This window comes from Sebastes umbrosus, chromosome 16, assembly GCF_015220745.1.
Source record: "Sebastes umbrosus isolate fSebUmb1 chromosome 16, fSebUmb1.pri, whole genome shotgun sequence".
NCBI classification, from domain to species: Eukaryota; Metazoa; Chordata; class Actinopteri; order Perciformes; family Sebastidae; genus Sebastes; species Sebastes umbrosus.
The window spans coordinates 17,091,995-17,114,058 of record NC_051284.1 but is presented as its reverse complement, the minus strand read 5'-3'; the positions used below and the strand labels follow the sequence as shown (position 1 = coordinate 17,114,058).

General features: G+C 40.3%; 1 protein-coding gene across 3 annotated transcripts in view; it reads right to left on the bottom strand.

Moving 5' to 3' along the window:
* The window catches only part of ddhd1a (DDHD domain containing 1a), a 30,709-nt gene extending 8,902 nt beyond the window's left edge, over positions 1-21,807 (bottom strand). Inside the window, exons 1-6 of one of the 3 annotated variants that reach the window (XM_037796610.1) lie at positions 20,448-21,807; positions 17,704-17,880; positions 10,121-10,222; positions 5,604-5,732; positions 3,764-3,911; positions 647-756 (exon numbers count right to left, since the gene is read on the bottom strand). In XM_037796610.1, the coding sequence (XP_037652538.1) occupies positions 647-756; positions 3,764-3,911; positions 5,604-5,732; positions 10,121-10,222; positions 17,704-17,880; positions 20,448-21,321 (1,540 nt within the window). In that variant the 5' untranslated portion in view covers positions 21,322-21,807. The remainder of the gene's footprint in view (positions 1-646; positions 757-3,763; positions 3,912-5,603; positions 5,733-10,120; positions 10,223-17,703; positions 17,881-20,447) is intronic. The other 2 variants (XM_037796611.1, XM_037796613.1) reach the window with 2 other exon arrangements.
* Positions 21,808-22,064: the final 257 nt, after the last annotated feature.

Genomic DNA, 22,064 nt, shown 5'->3' with positions numbered 1-22,064 from the left:
TATAGTCAAGTCAGCACACTGACACACTGACAGCTGTTGTTGTCTGTCGGGCTGCAGTTTGCCATGTTATGATTTGAGCATATTTTTATGCTGAATGCAGTGCCTGTGAGGGTTTCTGGACAATATTTGTCATTGTTTTGTGTTGTTAATTGACTTCCAATAATAAATATATACATACATTTAAATAAAAGCAATTATATTTGCCCACTCCCATTAAGGTACTTTTTGAACAGATAAAAAATTTGATTAATATGCGATTAATCATGATTAACTACAGACAATCACGCAATTAATCGCAATTAAATATTTTAATCGATTGACAGCTCTAATACCTATAAAATGTAATGCAATCCAATACAGCTCAGCCATAAATTCTACCTTTACAAAGATAATAACGTTCAGTTTTGATTGACACTGTCAGAGAGGTATTAATTCCACTATATGTTTATTATTGGGTTTGTAGTTTGCAGTGGTGTTTTAACTGACCATGATTAGGATAGGTTACCTGCTGTCCACACTCTTATATAAATACTAATTTCTGCTTTATTCGTTATGATAGCAAAGATTGAACAACTTGAATACATCTCAAACAGAGTAAATAAACACATTCATACTGGCATGCACAGTCTCAAAAACACACACTAACCTCCATCCAGTGCCAGCTTGGAGCGCCACTCCACAGGCAAGAACTCCACATGCTCGTCATTGTGCTCTGAAAAGTGCTTCTCCTCCATCTTCCTCACACCCTCCCTCAGCCTGAACAGACACATTACAATAAAGACCATACAGAACATGAGGACAACATTGCACATGGATATCTTTATGACTTAAGAGTTGGGTATATGTTGGCTGATATGCCAAAACATTCAGATACGAAATGCAGTAAAAGTGCTTCATTCAGAAACCATGTCATCATCACATTGTCTGGGCAGCAGTGTATTATATCCAACCCTGCTAGAGACGGACTAGGGAGTCTGTGTTTGCACTCGCTCTCTCGCAGTCTTTAATGACTGTCGGGAAGAGAAGAATGACGTCCATTTTGCTACTCCCTAATGCAGCACACACACTCACAATAGCTGCAATGCTACTAGTCCTATATGGGGCAGCATTAGCTCACTCTAAATACACAAAGAGAGAGTGGGAGAGGTAGGGTGTTTACACGGGTAAATGGAAGCAGAGAGAGGCTTTTAGGTGGCCGGTCTGTGAATGGAGCACCTAATGCAAGTTTTGACAGGACTGTCTGCAGGCTAGTGCGTCTGCAGGGGAACTTAAATGCTTAGAGGGTTGAGCCCTGCATTACAGAGCTTTCTTTGTTGCACCCATAAGGATCCGTTAGCTTTTAGGTTGGGCATTAATTGGGCAGCAGGCTTTGACATCTTAGGTTTAGCTAAAATAGGTTTTGAAAAGACACTCTGCTTTTGTTTTAGAGCATAATAATAGCCTAAACCCCCACAATTCCCTCTTTCACTGCTGCTGATGACACTCAGAAAGGCACAGAGTGGACATTAATTTAGGTTTAAAAAAATAAAATGAAAACAAAACCGGCTAGACTTGTCAGGTTGATCTTTCCTCTTGGCTGAGGAAGGCGTGTATGCTGTAATCCACAGGGAGCTGGGAGTGAGGCTTAAAGTGCTCTGCAGCTTGACTTGGTCTACTTTACCTGCTTAGCTGGCCTAAGCTGCGGCCAGTAGCCCGACGATAACTCAGTTATACGGAGAAACACATGGCTCTGGTCTGCATGTTCTGTACTACTGCCTGTAATGCTCATGGACCAGGGCCAGTACAGTGGTGCCATTCAGGGTCATGTCTTTACACAGTACACCACACAAAGACACAGGAAAGAAAAGGACTGTGCCTAGCTTAAGTAAGCAATTCAAAATACACTGATGAGATGCTGAGAGACTTCATTGGTGTTTCGCTATTAAAAAGGCAAGAACAATAGAGGTAATTTGCTCTATTAGGTCTCTTAAGGCGGGAAGTGATGATTGTGGGCTGTTATTGTAACTTCCCCACTGTGGCCTCTACACAAATATCTACTATTGACAGAGTTCCTCATTAAAACGGTAAGCCTTTGAAAGACAAAAAGAACTTGGCAGGCTGGTTAAAGGATCAGCTAGCGGCATCAGGTCATGATGATCATTTTTTTTTTCACATTTTGGTTTGATGTGCCAAGGTTGTGAGATTTCCATCTCTTAAAGTTGTGCCAGCACCCTAATAAAATGGGAGGGAATTGAATTCTGTTTGTGCTGCTCAAAGCATTCAAGAGTTAAGACTTGGCGCACATGGAAGCAAAGCTTGAAATGTGGATTCATTATGTTGGTGTAACACTGAGAAAGCATAAATCACAGTTGTTTGGATATATACAATTCATTTAGATTTCTGTGCATTATCAGGATGTACGTACAAGTGTATTATGTTCCCCACATAATATTTCCCTTATGTGGTGTTGCATGTCTCACCAAATGCAATGCATCAGGCAAATATGTGTGTATATAAAGTAAGAGGAACAGCAGGAGAAGACAAAGAGGGTGAGAGAGATGGAGAGAGGGGGAGGAGAACAAATCACAAAAGCTGCAGGTTCAGTGTTATCAAAAGAAATGCTTGAAATAACTTCCGCTATGGGTGGCCTTGGATGAACAAAGCAGAGGGAAAAAGTGTGAGACATTCAATGGCGGTTCTAACGGGGGGCCGGTGCCACTGTAATATTAAGCTTGGACCCCCCTCTGAGGCGAATATTTTCATAAATTCTTCACCTCATATTTTTCCCCAGAGAGGGGAAAATGTAATTATTCATGGGCAGTGATAAATAAAATGTATGTTAGGGATGTCACAGTGAGGACATTTTACCACCGGTTAATAAACTTGTGACAACACCGGTGTTATCGATTACACCAAATCCTCCGCCATCGTCTTCTCGGTCAACTCCCTCTTCTTCTGTGAAATCTGACGGTAACACCGACTACACTGCACATGTGTCATACCCCATAGTTCAAGACCGGTGTCCCAGCCTCTTTCAATAAGCCATGCGACTATCGCAGCAAGCCTAATGTACGTTACCACTGAATGAGTATTCTTGTGTTCTATATATTTGTATATCATATTTTGGAGAACCAAACCTATGGGGTTGTTCGTGGTATGTAACAGTTGTGCTTAATATATTTGGTACTCCTAAAATCCTCATTTAGTTAATGCAGTAATATGCCACTTGTATTCAAATGCTTAAATAACAGCTGTGAATATGTATGAACAGTGCCCACATTGTTCTGTGAGGACTGTAGTTTTGCATTCCATGAATACACTAGTTACATACTTGGAAATGGTTGCTGAACCAAACAGTTATCTGGAATCACAAGAACCTGCCAGACAGGTCGATATCTGAAACCCCTCATCAGTTGATAAAACACAACATGCAATATAAGCTTAATCAGGAGGCCAGGAGACACAAAAAAAATGCTATTGCACAATTGATAACCATTTAAAAGAACAAGATATTATCACGCTTTTGTTGTAACAAACAGAGATACAAAGTAAAAAGAAAGAAGAAGTGAGTCAGAATGAGAAGTGTGAGAGACAGACTATGTCTGGGAAAGAAGAGAAAAGGGAACAGCAACAGCAGGGAGATTTGATTTGTGTTTAAATATATTGAAATCTGCCTTAGCCCCTTTATAAACTAATGGAACGAAAGTGAAAAACTGGTTTTACTGACATAAAACAGCATGCGTACAAGCAAATCCTCAATCAAATTATCTTTTTGAAAACTCACATTCCAGTGTTTTTAATAATGCGTCCCTGGTCCATCTTCTGTCCGATCCCATGAACCACAAAGACGATGTGTGTAGTCTGAGGGGGTCTGTCCTCAGGCGAGGCCTCCTCAACATAACCCCGATGGAGCCGTGTTCCACTGCTGGAGGCTGGAAGAGGACAGAGGACAGGGTTGGACTATTACTTATCGTATCTAGCTGTTAACTTGTGTTACGCACAATAATAAAAACAAAACAAATCTACATTTCTTCAGTAATTTCTGTACTGTATTTCTAAATACACACATTCCCCACTGTGTTCACTAGAAGGCTATAAATATCCAAGGGATGGTGTTTAAGTAACGTGCTGTTTTGAGTCCAAAGAGGCCAGTAGGTGAGACACAAAGCCCTGCTGTGACTGCGGCTCAAGACTCCAGTAGAAGGTTGCGTGCGTGTCCTTATTTAGAATCTATAGTCTGGTCCAGTCATGTGCTGCAGTCTAGATAGCACTAAGGAGATTTACCATCACTGAGCATTTGTGTGTCAAGGGAGATTGACATAACCAGCAACAACTCCTCCTCTTATTATCTGCGAGCAGGAGATGAAAATGCTCCGTAGAGCTGGGAGATCAGATTAGAGTCATCCACGGATCAAACATCGGACATGCATGGGGTCAAACCACAGCTGCCATCTTTTCAGTTACACTTGGGGCCAGTTGATCAAACCTCGCCCCCTGAGAAGAGCAGATGGACACTGTGTGATTTTTCTGGGCTAATCCAGTTAAGAGACTGAACTGTACACAGACATGTTTAAACAGTTGAGTAATAGAAAATGGCGGCACACTGTGAATGCGGCTTTATGTAGTATATCATGTCTGCATCAGATGGGAAGAAAAGTGGCAACAGGTGCGGAGCTACTGAACCAGAGAAGCAGTAAAGGTTTTAGCCACGCTAGCTCTATGGATGGCAGTGTTGGTCTGTTGTTGATCGGCCCACCGCTGTGGTCCAGCCTGAAATGTCTCAGGCTGCATCTATTGAATAGATTGTAGGGCTGCACATTATGAGGAAAATATGCAATAACGTTGTTGAATATCATGGAAACAATACTTGCGATAAATAAACAGATATTAAAGTGAACTCAGTTCTGCCTTTCTGCTGCTTTCAGTATACTGCTAAAATACAACAAATTGCCTGTTGAATTAAAAAAATTAAATAAAATTATTCTTTTATTGAACAAATAGATTAACACAAAAGGCACCAATAAAAAAAAAAGAATGATAGTTACATTTTAAAGTGCCGTTTTCTACTGATAAAATCGTTCAATTAAAATCCCTGAGTGCAATATCGCAGTTTTTTGCGATGTGTTTATCGCGCAATTTGACATTGCGAGAACGATAAAGGCCGGTACACACCGCAAGCGTTTTTTTAATGTGTAATGCGTTTAAAACTGTCCCTTTGTCAAACTAATGAAATTCCCATCTTAGCAACTGTTAGCACGCTCACACAAAAAACTAAGATGGTGAACTTCGTAATCATTAACTGCTAAACAGCCGCATGTTAACACTCATCATTGTGAGCATGCTGACATTGGCATTAAGCTCAAACCATCGCTCCATATATGTACAGCCTCACTGCTAGCGAAGCTGTCCATGTTTTTGTAGTTTTAGTAATATATACAGTAATCCGGTTCTAGTAGTGAGAGTAAAACAGTTGGAGCAAATGATTTAAGCCATTAACCGTTCTAACAGTGGGTTTCACATAAATTCAGTACTGATACAAGTACAAACACGCATAAACATAATGATCAAGGAAGTGTTTCTGCACCTTATTATCTGGAAAGATAATGACAGTGTTCATTACAGACCTTTGGAGAAGCCCAGCTTCTGGGTGACAGTGCGTGCAATTTTGGAAGTGGTGGCATCGCTGTAGAGGTAGACCTCGTCCACGCTGTGCCAATCCACATGAGTCCGACTCAGCTTCACACTGTGGATGGCTGTAGGGGGGGCAGTGAGAGAGGAGTGAGTGAATGAATGGACAGAGGGAAGAGAGGAGAGCATTGGTAGATGGAGAAGGGAAAATCAGGGAAAAGGTTCACCAATGCAAAGGGATGTGATTACAAATTTCAAGGTGAGAACAGAAGGAGAGAGATTGAAGACATGGTTAAGAATTATACCAATTTGTTGTACGCAGTACAAAAAAAAGCAAGGATCAATGTATTCACAGCCCAATCAAATGCAGTCTGGAGCATTGATCTGCGATTGGAAAGAAAAACACATCAAACTATCACACACCATGATTGCATATTTCAGCTCTTGCTTGTCTGTCCTGCTTGATGAGATATTTTATGTGCAGATGTCTAAATTTGTTTCACCTTCAGTACAATTTCTCTCCATGTTGATGCTTCAAACTGGAATGCAGTGGCTAGGGCAAGTAAGAGCAGAGGTATGGCTAGAGGGGAGACACCATTTGCTACAGAAGCTAAGAGCGATAAATGAAACTGGTTGACTTGAGAGAGTTATTTATTGTCTCTGCAGCATGTCCTTTAAATGTCCTGTGTGCAGTCAAGTTCATCCGGATGAAATTGGTGGAAGACGTTGGCGTCGGTCCAATGCAAAGTCATGGCTCTGTGTACTGCTCTGAACCAATCTGGGGATTAAACCCTTTAAGAATGGGGTAAAGTACTTGCAGAACTGAAATGACCCAGATTACTTTTCTAACAAACTTGTAACAATATAGTGCCACAAACAATGTGAAATGAAATGCTACAAAAATATGATCATTGTATTGTTATGACGCTTAAAGAAGCACACTGAAAACCTAAGTTTCTGTACCTTTCATAGAGGAGTGAAAAGATGACTACTTGTGTCATGTGTCAGACCTTTCCCTAGGTTTTATTTCTTCTCAGTCTTCCTTTAATACTTGGACATTTAAACATTCCTTAGTGCCAAGTCCACAGGGAAGGATTAAAGTAGACATTTTTGGAGAAGTTAAAAAATGTAGCTGTCTCTCCTTCCACTTCCCATGTAAATTAATAAAATAAGATATGTATATTAACAGAGCCTATGTGTTTGTGAGTCACATGATGGCATTAAGCTGTGCCTCTGTAGCCTGGCAGGCTAATTTCGTCATTGGAAAAGCATGACTGGTGGGTAATGTGAGGACAGGCAGTGATTTCACCTTAGCTGTTCACTCTGAGGGCAACCAGTGTGAAAAAGAATGGCTGCCTCTAAAGGAAAAAAGACAAGCAGGGTCTGGAAGAAGACTTTGCCACAAGGAACAGAAGTGTTGAAGTAAAGGGCACTAGTTAAATCTGGAATAACAAAAGGAAGGACATTGTTTTTCCTAGCCAGATAAAACAATAAAGCTCATGTCCTGAGGAGCATGACGTGAGAGACACAGTCTCCTCTGTCACACGTTTCCATTTATCTTTGCAGATCCTCAAATGAAACCCCTCGACAGCAAAGCAAACATGTGCTTAACCTCTACCACCACACAGAATATCACTACATGACTCTATGACAGCAGCAGTGAAGGGGAACGATCAACTCTTCTGGGAAGGAAACCTTTCACCATCTGGTATGGCTTCATCTCAAACAGTTTAGAGTGGCCTCCTTTCCTCATCTACCTCATGGTATCACAAGCAAGGACAAAGGAGAAAAGGATGTTGGCAGTTGCCATGACACCTACACTTTGTTATCACACAAGGGTGGGTCAAGCCACTACAGACTGTTGAGCTTCATTTGTTAGCCTAGTCCACTGTAAAACAGGAGGTGTTAGTCCAGCTAGAATAGAAACTACAGTATGTTTAACTTCTCCAGTTAGCTGGCTTTATCAATATAAAATATTAGTTTGATGGGTTTTACAAGCCGCCCACACATGATCAGCGGTAAAATGGCTCTGCGCTGGCTGTGCCATTGTTTTCCTATGGGGAGAGCGGTGCTGCCCGACTTGGCGTGGCGCACTGCGCGAAATTGCCACTGAGCGTTGCGCTCAAAGTTCAAATTATGACAACTTTGACTGTGGTTGCTGCTGACCTTTCAAAGCGCAACCAATGAGATAACAGCCGCAACAGCCGCAGCTGTTGTTGTTGTTGCCTAGAAACAGTGAATGGCGTTCCTTGCGCACTTTTTGATGACATGTTATTCCTGCGCTGCGGTTTGCCTATGTGCAATACCTTGCGGTAAACAAATTTCTTATCATGTGAAGGCAGCTTTAAGGGGTTGCATAAGGACACTTCCTGTTTTACAATGAAAGGCAATGCATTGCGAAAAAGAAGGGGAAGGCAGGGGATCAAAGTGTACAGAGGAGCTGGTGGTCAACCAAGAAAGGTTAAAGAGTTTACTAGGGGAGTTCTCTAACATTGCTATGGCGAATTACTGAAGGACACACAGGATGAGAATTAAAAAGTAAGGGATGAGGGGCAGAGAATGTGACAAAGAGTGAGAAAGAACTGGGTGAATTGTGGAAGTAAAAGAGAAACAAGGAATTTGAGTGAGGGAGAGTTTGGGAAGTATGCAGGAAGCAGAGCTGGGAAGGGAGGGGGCAATGAAACGAAAAGGAAGGGCTCCTCAAACTAATCACATCTACAATGTGCTATGATGCTGGTCTGGCACTGGGACATTTGTCCAACGAAGAGCGGCAAGATACCAGTTAGGGTTCGTTCACAAGCCAACATGTAGTCCACTTTAATCAAACTCTGGCGTGGTTTGTTTTAGGTTAACATGTCTCACAGCAAGAGGGTCGCAGGTTCAAATCTGACTTGGGGAGTTTGAATATTCTCCCCTTGTTAGCCTGCGTTTTCTCCGGGTACTCCGGTTTCCTCCCACCGTCCAAAGACATGCAGGTTAGGTTAATTGTTGACTCTAAATTGCCCGTAGGTGTGAGTTGTCCGTTTCTATATGTCAGCCCTGTGATAGTCTGGTGACCTGTCCAGGGTGTACCCAACCTTCGCCCAATGTCAGCTGGGATCGGCTCCAGCAGAGGATAGGATAAGCGATTACGGATAATTTATGAATGAATGAGAGGACTGACCTGGACTTCTGTAGAAGTCCGACGTTTGCTTGACATCTGGGCCAAAGAGAACATACAGAACATGCTAAATAAAGTCCACAAAAATAGTGACGTTTCTAAAGTCATAAACTGAAGGAGAAGGGATTCGTGTGCAGTCCATTGATTCCGAGTCAAAGTCAAAAAACGGTTTCTGCGTCTGCGATTCCCTGCATAGAAGTGGCAGCTCTCGAGATGAAAAAGATATAGTCGCTCCTTCCTACACGCCCCTCAGCAACTTTTTTTTTTATTTGGTTCGCTTTGATTTGTGCACTCTGAAACCGAACCAGACTAAATAGGAACAAAAGTATCAATTTAACTCTGATTCGGACCAGCCAAATGGACTATGGCTTGTGAAAGCGCCCTTACAACTTTTTCTTGGCTGTAGCATGACAAACATCAGCTGCACTCCCTTCACAACGTTTTCCCACCTCTTGTATAAGGACAAGACAGAATATTAGTGCAATCTTAATGTAATGTTAGTAAAAAGTGTACTACTTGCAGTACTGTAATGCTCTCAACCCAGTGTCTGTTGAGGTCAATGGTCGCTTGAGTTTACTATGAGATGAGGACACAGACCCCGAGACCGCTCTACTCAGCATTTTTGATGAGGGTCAATACACCCAGAACTAGGACAGTGATGGACCTCTAAGAGGGCGACTCTACACAACATGTTAGGGGGCTATAGTAAAGGGCCACAATGGCTCCACTGTTCAGCTCATCACTTGTGTTTGGCTCTCAACAGAGAGCTTTGTTCATTGCTCTTAGAGCGAGAGCTGGTTGTTTGGAGGGTGGTTCATTAATGACGGTACTGACATACTGCCAGAAGGGATGAGAGAAAGAAAGCAATGAGAGAGAAAGTGGGAGACGGGGCTGGAGAGATAAAAAGGAGGTAAAGAGGGGTGGCTTTTTGAGGACCAGCTTATTTATTTCACATCCACTGGTTTAAGGGGCCTTGCCCTAGCAGTTGAGTAAACCCTGTCGTCTATTCACTATCCCATCAAATGAGATGAGACACAGATACAGAAAGGTTTCCTAAAAAAGCAGAAACAGCAGTCGCACCAAACTCTGGGTCACAGAACAAAGGGGGAAGTTCTAGCAACTAGGCCCAGTTAAGGCTGCAATGGAGAACTGGGAGAGCAGCCTAAAACCATTTTAACACAACCAATTCTAACTGAGCCTAGGTCTAGTTCTAGATATGAGATTGAACGGGTATGAACCACACCAGAAAGGAAAATCTAATTCCATAAGGACCTAGGATTGACTAGGAGAGGGGACACAAGCTAGCAGATCTAATACAGCAAAATAAAAAAAGAACGTGGCATTTCACAGTACCTTGGCAGCGTTTGCGCTTGTGACATGTAGTTCTAGCACTCGTCTGATATCCGCTCCATTTGAACAGAAAGGGGAGGTAGAAAGGGGGCAGGTGGGAGAGAACTAACAACCAAGAGAGAGTGAGTAATGGCTATTACCTTGGCGTCAGTCACACAGGCTACCGCTGTCATCACTCTTGAACAGGCCAATCTATCAAGTAGCGCTGCTATCAGGTTACCACTTCAAGGCCCTGGACTGTGAAGCCTGTACTGGTAACTGATGGAGCCTGGTCAGACCCTCAAGCAATGCCTTAGTAATAGGCTCGGGTAATGCAGCGCTGCTTGACATCATGCCTAAGATGACTGAGGTAGCATCTGTTTTACACTCATTACAGAAATCTACTGTCTTCACTGTAAAGATCCATATGTTATGAAGTTTACCACCTTTTCAAAAACATTTGGGAATGTGTAATACACTTAGGGCTGCAACTAGCGATTATTTTCATTGTTGATTAATCTGTTGATTATTTTCTTGATTAATCAATTAGTTGTTTGGTCTATAATGTGTCAAAAAACGGTGGAAAATGTCAATCAGTGTTTCCCTAAGCCCAACATGATGTACTCAAATGTCTTGATTTGTCCACAACACAAAGATATTCAGTTTACTGTAATAGAGGAGTAAAGAAACCAGAAAATATTCACATTTAAGAAGCTGGAATCAGAGAATTTTCACTTTATTTTTCTTGAAAAATTACTCAAATTGATTATCAAAATAGTTGGCAATTAATTTAATAGTTGACAACTAATCTATTAATCGATTAATTGTTGCAGTTCTAAATACACTGCTACTATTCTAAAAAAAAGGCAGTATCCCTGGAAAAAAAAATTGTTTGCTAAATACCTATATCGTAGGTGGAGGTTCCTTTTCCACACAATACATGACTAAAATAATGAAAAAAAAACAATAAAAAAAACAATATTGTATATTAAGTTGCACAACAACCACAAATTAGTGAACATTGCAAAGAAATGAAACACAAATAATAATAATTAACAAACACAAAACCTTCAGAGTTCCTGACAGCATATTGTAGTACTCATGTTTTCATTTGGGTTAATAAATAGAATGATGGTTAATATTTTGCATATTAGAAATATTTTATGAACTGATGTTGAATCCACTCATAGAGGAAGGAACATGCAGACAACAAACAAACAAATAGATCTGAGCTGGACAGATGAGAAAAAATATATGCAGTGTGGTAAAATACAAACTTTCTGTAGGGATGACAATGGGTGAACTGTAGCATTTTAGAGAGAGATAAGTAAAGATACATTCACTGTTATGTTATTTTACTTTGAAAAGTTATTGTAGATTAATAATAGAATATAAAAAACATAATTGATGCACCAGTTCTTGTAATTGTGCTTAAATGTTCCAGTAACTGGAGACCAGGCACTGGTATAAGAGTGATACGATGGGAAAGAATTTCTCCTCAAATATGAATGACTTTATAACATAATACTAAATTAATCATGTGGCAATTAGCTGGACCAAATAATGTTTTCTGTCAGCAATTTAAATCCTACACTGACAAGAGTTTATGGTTTGATGGTAAACTAATCCAATTTTATCATCCTGTTCAAAAAATATTTTAAAATTTTGTGTGCTATGATCTTAATAACACACATCACAACACTTAGAGTACAAATATAAACACTAATGGACGGAGATTAAATGATAATTTATTTATAAAATATCATAGATATTGGTAAATATTGGTTGAATTGAAATAATTAGTCAAATTCAATAATTCATTACATACCAGATAAAATCAAAACCAAACTTACAGCAGATCTATATTCATTAAAACCACTGAATCGGTCGTAATTGGATGTCTTGATCTGACATTTAAAAAGACCTTCTATGCATTTGTTAATCAAATCAGCAAAGTCTACGTCTGACTAAACCCCACATCCCGTGATAACACAGACATTAGACTTGCAAATGTCAGCAGTGTCTTCCTAAGCAGAGGTGAGAGGCTGAAGAGGAGGAAGAGGAGGAGGAGAGACCTGCTGAGTGCACAGGAAGTTTTGCTGTAAAAGCTATCAGTAAAGTCCATTTGAGCATTACAGCACTGATGGATCCATCCATAAATAGGTGTTCCCTAATGACTGGAAGATCTACTACGAGCAGAATTCTCACATAATGAGAAACAATTCATTGTGGTAGTTTGCAGAGTATGACCATCCTTGGGGTTTAGATCACACTACATGATGTTTGGGGTGACCTGAAGGCAAGCTTAGACAATCTCATATTGATTTAAAGTAAAAGACTGATGATGATTTCAAACATATTTGATATCTTACATACATGTGATGAATCTAACTGACTTCCGACAAGAAAATAAATATATTAAACATTTTAAAAATCCAAAGAGCTGGTTATTAGATGAGCAATTTCCGTTTCTTTAAAGCATGTGTCAGTCATCAATCATGCAGTGTGTTCCCAGCCTCATGTGTTGATTCAATAAATATGCAGCTGAATATGTATTGTACACAAACAAGCGCGTGGGCCTTGCCTACCTCGAACATACCAAAAGTGTTATGCTGACAGATGACCCTGTGCCAAGCCCGCTGGCTACATTTTTCCTTTGACGTCTGAGCGGCCTGACAGACTGGGACACACCCTGTAGTTTCCACCACAAGCTTACATACATACATACACACGCACACACACGCACACACACACATACACACACACTGGAGATCCTTAAAGTGAAAGGATGGCAGGGATCCTCCTCTAATTAAAGGATCCTCATTCATTCATCTCTGTAAATTACAAATACGGTTGTAACGGTAAAACGCTATCAAGGTATACCGTGGTATGAAAGTTGATGGTTATCATACCGTGTACATTTGCTCATTAGTGTGTGTGTGTGTGTGAGTTAAAGGTACAGACAGTCTGGCTGCACTGTCGCCCACCTACAGTATATGTTAATTGTTAATTTTCTTAAGACATTAGTTAAAAGGTTCACCGCCTGATATTATTTTTAATTTAGTAGTTAATTACATGCTAGTGCTGCTAACATATAGAACTAACATGCTTTAGTTATATAACATATTATATTGACATGCTATTTTTTTTTTTTATCAGGTTTATAATTCGGTTTATCATAATTCTGTTCTCATTCATTTAAGGGTCATTGTAACTGATACTACTACTAGGACTGCACGATTATGGCCAAAATGATACGAAAGATTATTTTGATCAATATTGAGATCACGATTATTTATCACAATTATTCATTGATTTTAGTGACGACATATTTTTATTACTGCACTTTCACATTAAAATGAAAAAGCACCGCTTTCACTACAAATTAGGGCTGCACGATGTTGGAAATGAACAACAATGACATTGCAATATTTTTTTTTCTGCAATATGAAAAAGTACAGGAATATTCATCCTAACCCTTTGTTAGCTACATTTTAAAGTTAAATGCATAAGTCTTGTGCACTTTGAGAGCAAAATTAGCAACATTAAGAGGCTAGATAAACAATTTTATGCACTCAGTTTAATCATAAACATATTGGTTGTATAGATAATACCTATCCCAAAAGTGAAGCCAAAACATCTTGATCTCCAGCTTGTGACTGGCTGTTAGTTTAGGAAGCGCTTGATTTGATATGCAGCGGAGTTTTCTATGAGCAGAACACGAATTTTAAACATCAATATTGCAGGCGATCGTGATCGCGATTAACATTCGATTAATTGTGCAGCCCTAACTACTACTACTACTACTACTACTACTACTACTACTACTACTACTACTACTACTACTATTATTACTATTCCTACTAATAATAATAATAATAATACAAATTGTGTAATACCATATACCGTGATACTATGAATCCATGATATTTTCTGAAATAGTTATCATACCTTGAAAATCTCACACCGTTACAACCCTAATAACATTTTCCTCAGTTGGGGTTCGAAAATAGCATTGGCACCATTAGGCTAAGAAAAAAATCTGCTGATCAAAGTTGGCCAATGGAAAAAAAAACATTAAAAGACATTTTCAGTCAACTTACAACTTTCCTCTGTGCTAAAATGGCAACAGTCACTCTTTAAAGAGAGCTAGTAACAGTAAAACAGAAACATTAATAAGGAATGATGAATTTGGGAGGAGAAAGACAATTGTAAATTGTCTATACAGGTAAATACTGTAACTTTTGATCAGACATCGAAGCTCTTTTGATTGAGGAAATACATTTGTGAAGGATAATTTATCATTTCAAGCTCACAAAAGTCATCAAATCCTTATTTCTTCTGATGTATGAAAGAACTACCATTAGTTCTTTATGACTACAGCACTAAAACTGACCATTGATCTTTCTTTAGTGGAATATACTACTAAACCATATCACGCATAAATTATTTTACTTCTGATTCTGCCTTCCTTCTTTACGATTCATTAAGAATAAGCAGAAAAGTACATTTGCATCATGAGGGAACAGGACATTCGTGCACTTTTTGTATCTAGCAGTCCTGCCAACGTTATGATGTTATGCCTGCATAGCACGCTGTAATGTCTCCCTGCTTTACTAACCTTTCGTCTCAGCGAGCTACTCAGACACAAAGAGATAGAAGAGAGGAGAGAGTAGAGATAGGGAGGGGGAGAGATAGCAGGGGAAATGTATGTACTGCAGCACTGTCAGAGTGCAGCTCACCAGCTTTATGGTCCATTTATCAATTGTAATGCAGTTCAAGGTAGCCCGCTTATGGCTCCAAGTGCTTCAGATTATTAGCTCCAAGATGAAATACTCTACTGTAAAGGCTCCCTGTAATAAAGACCGAAACAGGGTGAATTAACAGGATCTATCGCTCACTTTGCTTTCACACTCTGCTAAATATAGGAGTGGAAAACAATCTGCCAACAAAGACAGCAGGAGGTTTTCAAACAGATGCTCACTGTTTCTGGTCCCATGCATTAAAAGGGAATTATACGAGCATGTAAAAATTAGGGGTGGGAAAAAAAATCTATTTACCTATGTATTGCACTTTTCTTTTTTTTTTTTACAATTTTGAAATAAATTTTTTAATGCCAGAATCAATATATTTGCTTCATTTGAGTCTCAGTAACGTGACGTCATATCTGTCCCATATCTGTCAACCAAAACAAACCGCAGCAAGCCAAAATGTAGAAAACGTCTGCGTGGATAAGACCTGCACCCTCACATTTTAAATTCAGAGTGGTAAACACTACACATACAGTAAAATATGGAATCACTTTGGGTTTCACACTTTGTATGAAAAGCAGAGCTAGACATCATCTGGTAAAGCTGCATGCTAATTCTGTCATGGACAGGAAATGTCATGGTATTTTTGGTAAGGTCGTCACTCTCATCTCTGTGGTTAAATAGGCCGACGCTACAACTGTAGAGCACCCATATACTGACATTCATGTTAAATGCATTCAAACGGCCCCGATGGAGCTGATAATGGATGTATAAAGAGAATGGAGCTGACGGGAGAGCTAGCGACGGACTTGGCAAAGTTAGCGGAGGTATACACGTGTGGCTATGTTCGGTTTTCAAAATAAGGTGTTCCCAAAGGGAACTGTATATAAAAAATACATATATGGAAATAAGATTCATTGGATTATATTCACCAGAAGTACAAAACAGTACATGTCCCTTATAAATTACAAAGAAATACCACTAATTTGTGAGAGAAATGTATTTATTCTTTGATTTTTGGGTTGCTGAATTTTTTTATAAATAATGCCTGACAATGACTGATGTATTTGACTTCAGGAGATCTCTGACTACATACATGCTGAAAATCAAACATTTTAATGTATTAATTTAGTTATTTTCCAAAGTAAAAGTCCCTAGAAGTGTTTGATTTAACTTTTTCCCATGGTCTAGTGTTAAAAAGTTAACAAAAATCGCAATAAATCGTAATATCGAATCGCAATACTAAAAAATTGCAATACATATCAACTCAGCACCCAAGTAGCGTGAGAGTATCAAATCGGGAGATAGGTGTGTCGTTCCAGCCCTAGTAAAAATACAGCAGGGATTGGGTTTTAATAACATATATTAAGGTAAGTGTATGTACTTATTTCTCAGTAACGGAGTAGAATTATACTGCACTATTCACCCTTGCAGAAGCTCATCCACTAGACTAGCTAAGGTCATATGATCTGTGTGTTGTGCAATAGAGGGCCCCCTTCCACAATATTTCACACTGACCTGGCTTGCAGATAATCTGACTGTGAGCCTTCTGTCCTCTGTGACTGTTTATATGCCTGCTTCCACAGTGTCCATGTGTACATGTACACAAATGCTTGCGGACCAGCCGTGACCCTCCAGTTTTAATTAAAAACTTCTGTGATTCAGTTCAGATCAGTGCTGACAGCTACGCCTAAAACATGACACAAAGAGTGACGATGCGAGCAAGGCTGTAGTCACTTTCTTCTGCTCTGTTGATGTCTTTATTTATAGGCTTTAATTTATTCTGAATAGGGCGGAGTGACAGTATCCTGACATGTCAGTTACAGTGTGCTAGAAACAAGGCAAGCAAAAAAAGAGACCTACTGAGGCTTTGTGCAATTAACAGCAATTTAACAGTTCATTATGCAGTTATTATTTAAATAGAATCATTCAGGGTTACAGGAAACAAGGTTAATTTGATGATTAACTGCTATTAATTGATTTTCAAGCTTTGCATAAATGTTACAGATTATATTTGTGATGATTTCATGTCTCTCACACATATTTGTTCAGTTTTAATGATGCAGACAGATAAATATTTTCTCGCTTACTTTAACAGTTGCTGCGTCTTTTTCTCTCTGCTTCCCCTCTGTTTATCTGGCACATTCACACACCCACACATTCATCACCACTGAAGGTCCCGTAGATCTGGCTGCCTTAAGGAGGCCGCTGAATCAAAGAGACTCTTTCTTATTGCCCTTCACGGCCTAAGTCTGCTACATTTTGTCTGAGCCAGAGAGACGTGCCTTAATGTACGAGCTGCACCTGCTTTGCATTGGGGAGGATGACGTGACAAAAAACCTACAGTCACGTGAATGGGAGCACCTGCGCCATTCATTTCTGTTGATTGTGTATCGGCTGTCACATAATTCACTGTTTATGACTCACTGTGCTTTTCTTCTGCTTTTGTTGTGTAAATTATGACTTTTTAAGGGAATTTATTACAAAGAATGCCAATGAAAGCAATGCATCTACTCACTGCCCTAACAGAGCACTATATAGGTGTGCTTTTATGAGATACTGCCAGCCTGGAATAAAAATACTGCAGGGTTGGTGAATGCAGCAGTAAAGTACTGAGCAATAATGTGTTTTGGCCTACCCCACACCACACTCTGACTCTATCACAACATTCACTCTCAAATCTAGTTAAAATCAAGTTATCAGCTGTGTTTATTTATTCAGACTTTCATTACCAGAATGGATGCTTCTTTGCTGTGTTGTCTAAAAGATCTTTCTAGATTTAATGGCTTCTGCCACACATTCCTTAAAAAATCATACAAACTTCTTCTTCTACCCTTTCCCTTCCCGTTCTCTCACCATCTTTGCTGTCGACGGTCCTGACCACCAAGTCCGTCTCGAAGGTGTCCTGCATTTGTTGTCCGCGGAAATGGTTCAGGTGCTCGTGCTCGATGAGGTCGCTTTCCTCTTCCTCTAACGGGAGCCAGGTGCCATCGATAAACCACTGGCCTCTCATGACTGGAATATGGTCTTGTTCTGTAAAAGACAATAATAATAGCATAGATTTAGATACAAAAGAATGGCTTAACTGTGGGGATGGACATTTTTGGAGCCATGAGCCTATGGTGGAATATTTCAGGGCTGCAACTAACTATTATTTTCACTGTCGATTAATCGATTAGTTGTTTGGTCTATAAAATGTCAGAAAATGGTGAAACATGTCACTGTTTCCCAAAGCCCAAGTCCAAATGTCTTGTTTTGTCCATCAAAGATATTCAGTTTACTGTCATAGAGGAGTAAAGGAACCAGAAAATATTCATATTTAAGAAGCTGGAATCAGAGAATTTTGACTTTTTTTCTTAAAAAATTACTCCAACCGATTAATCGAGTATCAAAATATTTGGCGATTCATTTAATAGTTGATAACTAATTGATTAATTGCTGCAGCTCTAGAATATTTACCTAAATAAAGTAATTTTACAGTTTGTTTTGCTCTTTATGGTGCTGTTGTGAGTGTGGGTGTGGGTGACGCCGTGCACTACCGTGCCAAATGTTTCACACCAATCTACTAATCTAAAAGTGGTGGTAACATGCCAAGTTATGCAGAAATGTGCTAACAAAGATAGGAAAGAGGAAGTCTGCAAGCTAGTAAATTTCCATGTAAACAATGCTTGATTCGAAATGCTTTAGTCACTTTTTAGTAACTGACTGAGTGCATCACACACACTTTCAGAATGTGTGTTAGATGACGGAAACTGATTTCCATTTAACTCAACAAGTCTGGCAATTCCAGTAGGGACAAGTCTCAGTGGCAAATGGAGCGAGGCCAGTTTTGATTACAGTCTTCAGTGACATATTATTAACTGATTCTCTGGTGGTGAATAAGATTTTAATGGCAGTTATGCATGTAGGCATACTTTTCAAAAGACAGAGTGAGACTGCTCATCTGGACAAATGTAAAAACACATGAGCATACTCTTATTTATGGACAGAGAGGCCCACAACAACGCTAAGGCTAAGATAGACCCACAAAAAAAGACACAGATAGAGGCTCACAGTAGATACTATTCACTCGTTTGTTAAGGTGGTTCATGTCTGGTCAGAAAAGATAAGTCTGTAAGCTTCACATAACATGATGTTTCAAGTTCCCATGAAGTGATAAGGGACCTTTGTACCTTGTTAGAACATAAAGCCTTTCAAAGCCTTATTCTTTGTATTTTTATGGATGTTTTACTTCTTGGATTACAGTATATCAACATCCTCTCTTCTCCACGTCTCCCATTATACGAACCTCTCTCTTCCTAACTGATATGCTGCATTAGTTTCCATCTCAAAGGGTCATAAATGTCAACATGACACTGTGTCTGCAAGCTGAGGGTCTGAGCTGACTAAAAAAAAAAAGGCCCTACATCCACAGCATGAACATTGAGTAAAATAACTGCTTCTCTAAATGTCACTTGGTGTTAACCTTCAAAAAGAACCAGCTACCCATAAACCCTTCCATCGAGGTCAGGCTTTTGCGGAGGCTCTATAGTGACCGCCTTCGTTTGTTCCCTGCCTTTTCCTGGAAATCTCCATGAATTAGTTAGCACAGATCAGCTGAGCCCAATAGACTGACTTCCTGGGTCGTTTCCCAAAAGACAAGGCCAAGTAATTACTTAGCCAGGGAGAAAGAACTGTGAAACAATGCAGGAGGCAGCCAGTAAACTGAACTGAGTGGATAATCAAATGCTAGTTTGTGTCTTTTACTGATGCAGGGATGGATGTTACATGGAATAAGCACCTGACTTTGTGAGTGGCTGTGGGTCATTAACCTGCATGGTGTCAGGCATCAGAATATAAAGTATATATTTTAAAACAAATTCTCAGGTCCATTCTTACTCAACCCGGCAATCTCTAGATCTTCATCCTCCTAAATTCCTCACTAGTAGAGGTCAATTTTCGATAAGATTTAGGGGAACCAAATTATGGAGTAGCGTTTCACATCTATCGATAAACTGTTCATCTGTCAAATGTTTCAAAAGTCGCTTTAAAGGGTCATTTAATTGCTATCTTGTAATTGCTTTTCCTCATGTTGTCCATGTATCTGTTTTTATGTTTTTTATTTTTTCCCACTCACAATGTTGTTTGGTTACGATTGCCCAGAAATCATTATAGATATTTAAATCAATATCCTCCTCACAAACACTAACCATACACTTCCACGCAACACACACAAACTCTCACACACACACACACCTTTTTTGATATATTTACTGTATTTATTGTATTACTGTTGTTGTTATACATATATCTTGTCCTAATTGTTTGTTATCACTATTATGTAATCTATTATTTCTTTATATTAATATTGTCTCTAGGTGGATGCTTCAGATAAACCCAGTGTTTTTTTTTTTGCCTCTTCCTGCACTGTATATTATTCATTTGTGTTTTTTGTTATGTTGTATAGTCTTAAATTGTGCAAAACAAATAAACAATAAACAATATGAGGTGTAGGTGCACAACAGGAGTTATGGAAATGCAGTGTGATGCTTTTGAGACATGCCACCAGGAAATTTGTAACAACTGCAAAGCAAAAAATATGATATTTATATGATACTCACGCTTCCAGTAAACAGGATTGCACTCCCTCTCTTTGACATCCACCTCATAGAGCCCTCCTCGGACACACACAGGCTCCACGTTGATCTCAATGCTGTCAATGTCCCTCTCCTCCGAGGACACGGTGGATGTGTCCAGGGACCCCTGGCCTCCGTGCACACTGCTGGTCCTCGTCTCCACCTGCACCACCACCGCTGCACCGTTCAGTCCTCTGCTCTCCACGCCGTTATTACTACAGCACTCATCCTCCACACCACCACTGATCCTGGATCCTGCTGCACCACCAGGGTTCAGCTCACAGTATTTCCGAAACATGCGCTCAATGTTAAGCGAGTCATGCCCGACAAAGCACTTCCACGTTTTCTTGTCCTCCTTGTAGAACCACCGCACCTCCTCGGCACCGAGCTCCGTCACCACCTCGTTGAAGCGGTGTCTGGAGCTGTTGGACCGAGACCTCTTCCTCTTCTCGAACAACGGACCCGCGTTGTTCCCACCGTCGTTGTCGCTGTACTCCAGAGAGCTGCTGTCCTCCAGGAGGAAGGCTGCCGTTGGAGAGGTGCTGCTGCTGCTCAGGTCCAACAGCAGCCCGTCCTGCTGCTGCTGCTGCTGCTGCTGGTTGATGGTGGTGTTGTTGTTGTTGTGGTGTCTGGTGGCGTGGAGCACCAGTCCCGTCTGGACCGAGGACATCCCCGCTTGTATGGTGTCGTCCATGGGACTCATCTCGTCGTCGTGACAGCACGGAAACACATCGCTTCCCAACAGATCCCACTGCTTCTTGTTGTTGTTGTTGGTAGCGTCGTCGATGCTGAGAGGTGAGCCTCTACTGTCGGTGCTCAAAGTGGAGGTTGTGATGTTGAAACTGCTCATAACTAACATGAGCAACCCAACCTCACTGTCTGCTGCACACAAGCTCTCACTTCACAACAGCAGCTATGACAACAAGGTTTCATACTGGTGTTAAAATGGTAATTTCAACTAAATTAAAACACCTCCAGCAGCGCATTACCGTCCCTAACATCAGCTAGCCTAGCTTGTTAGCATGCTAGCTATGCTAAGCTAACGAAGCCGGTTGTAGCTTATTAGCAAGTCCGCAACGGTTGCAACCGGAAAACCAACCGTTTCTCTTCTCCTCTCTTTAACTAACTCACATAAAGCCTTTGTCACACCACTTTCCTTTAGTCGCGTTAAGTCCAGCTTGATAACACGACAGTCTTCATACTTTCTGTGTGTTGTGTGTCTCTGCGGAATAACAGATTCATTCGTTGTCCAAACAAATCCTCGCATAGAGACAGCAGCGCTGTAGTGTGCGTGTGTGCAGCTTGACAGCTGACGCATAGATCACAGGATGCACTCGTGAACGCGCACGTAGAAATGCGCGAACGTGCGCGGACATGACGACATCCACTCCCGTTCCTTATAATAATGCATTCTTCTTATTGTCCGCTAGTGATGTGTCGGTCACGAACGAACCGGCTAAAAGAGCCGGCTCTTTTAACCCTCCTGTTACCTTCAAATTTACTAACATCTTTTATCTTTGGGGTCAATTTGACCCCAGCAATTTAAACCTGCAGAAAATGATTATAATTAAAATTGTTACCCAAGTTTATGTGTCAGGTACT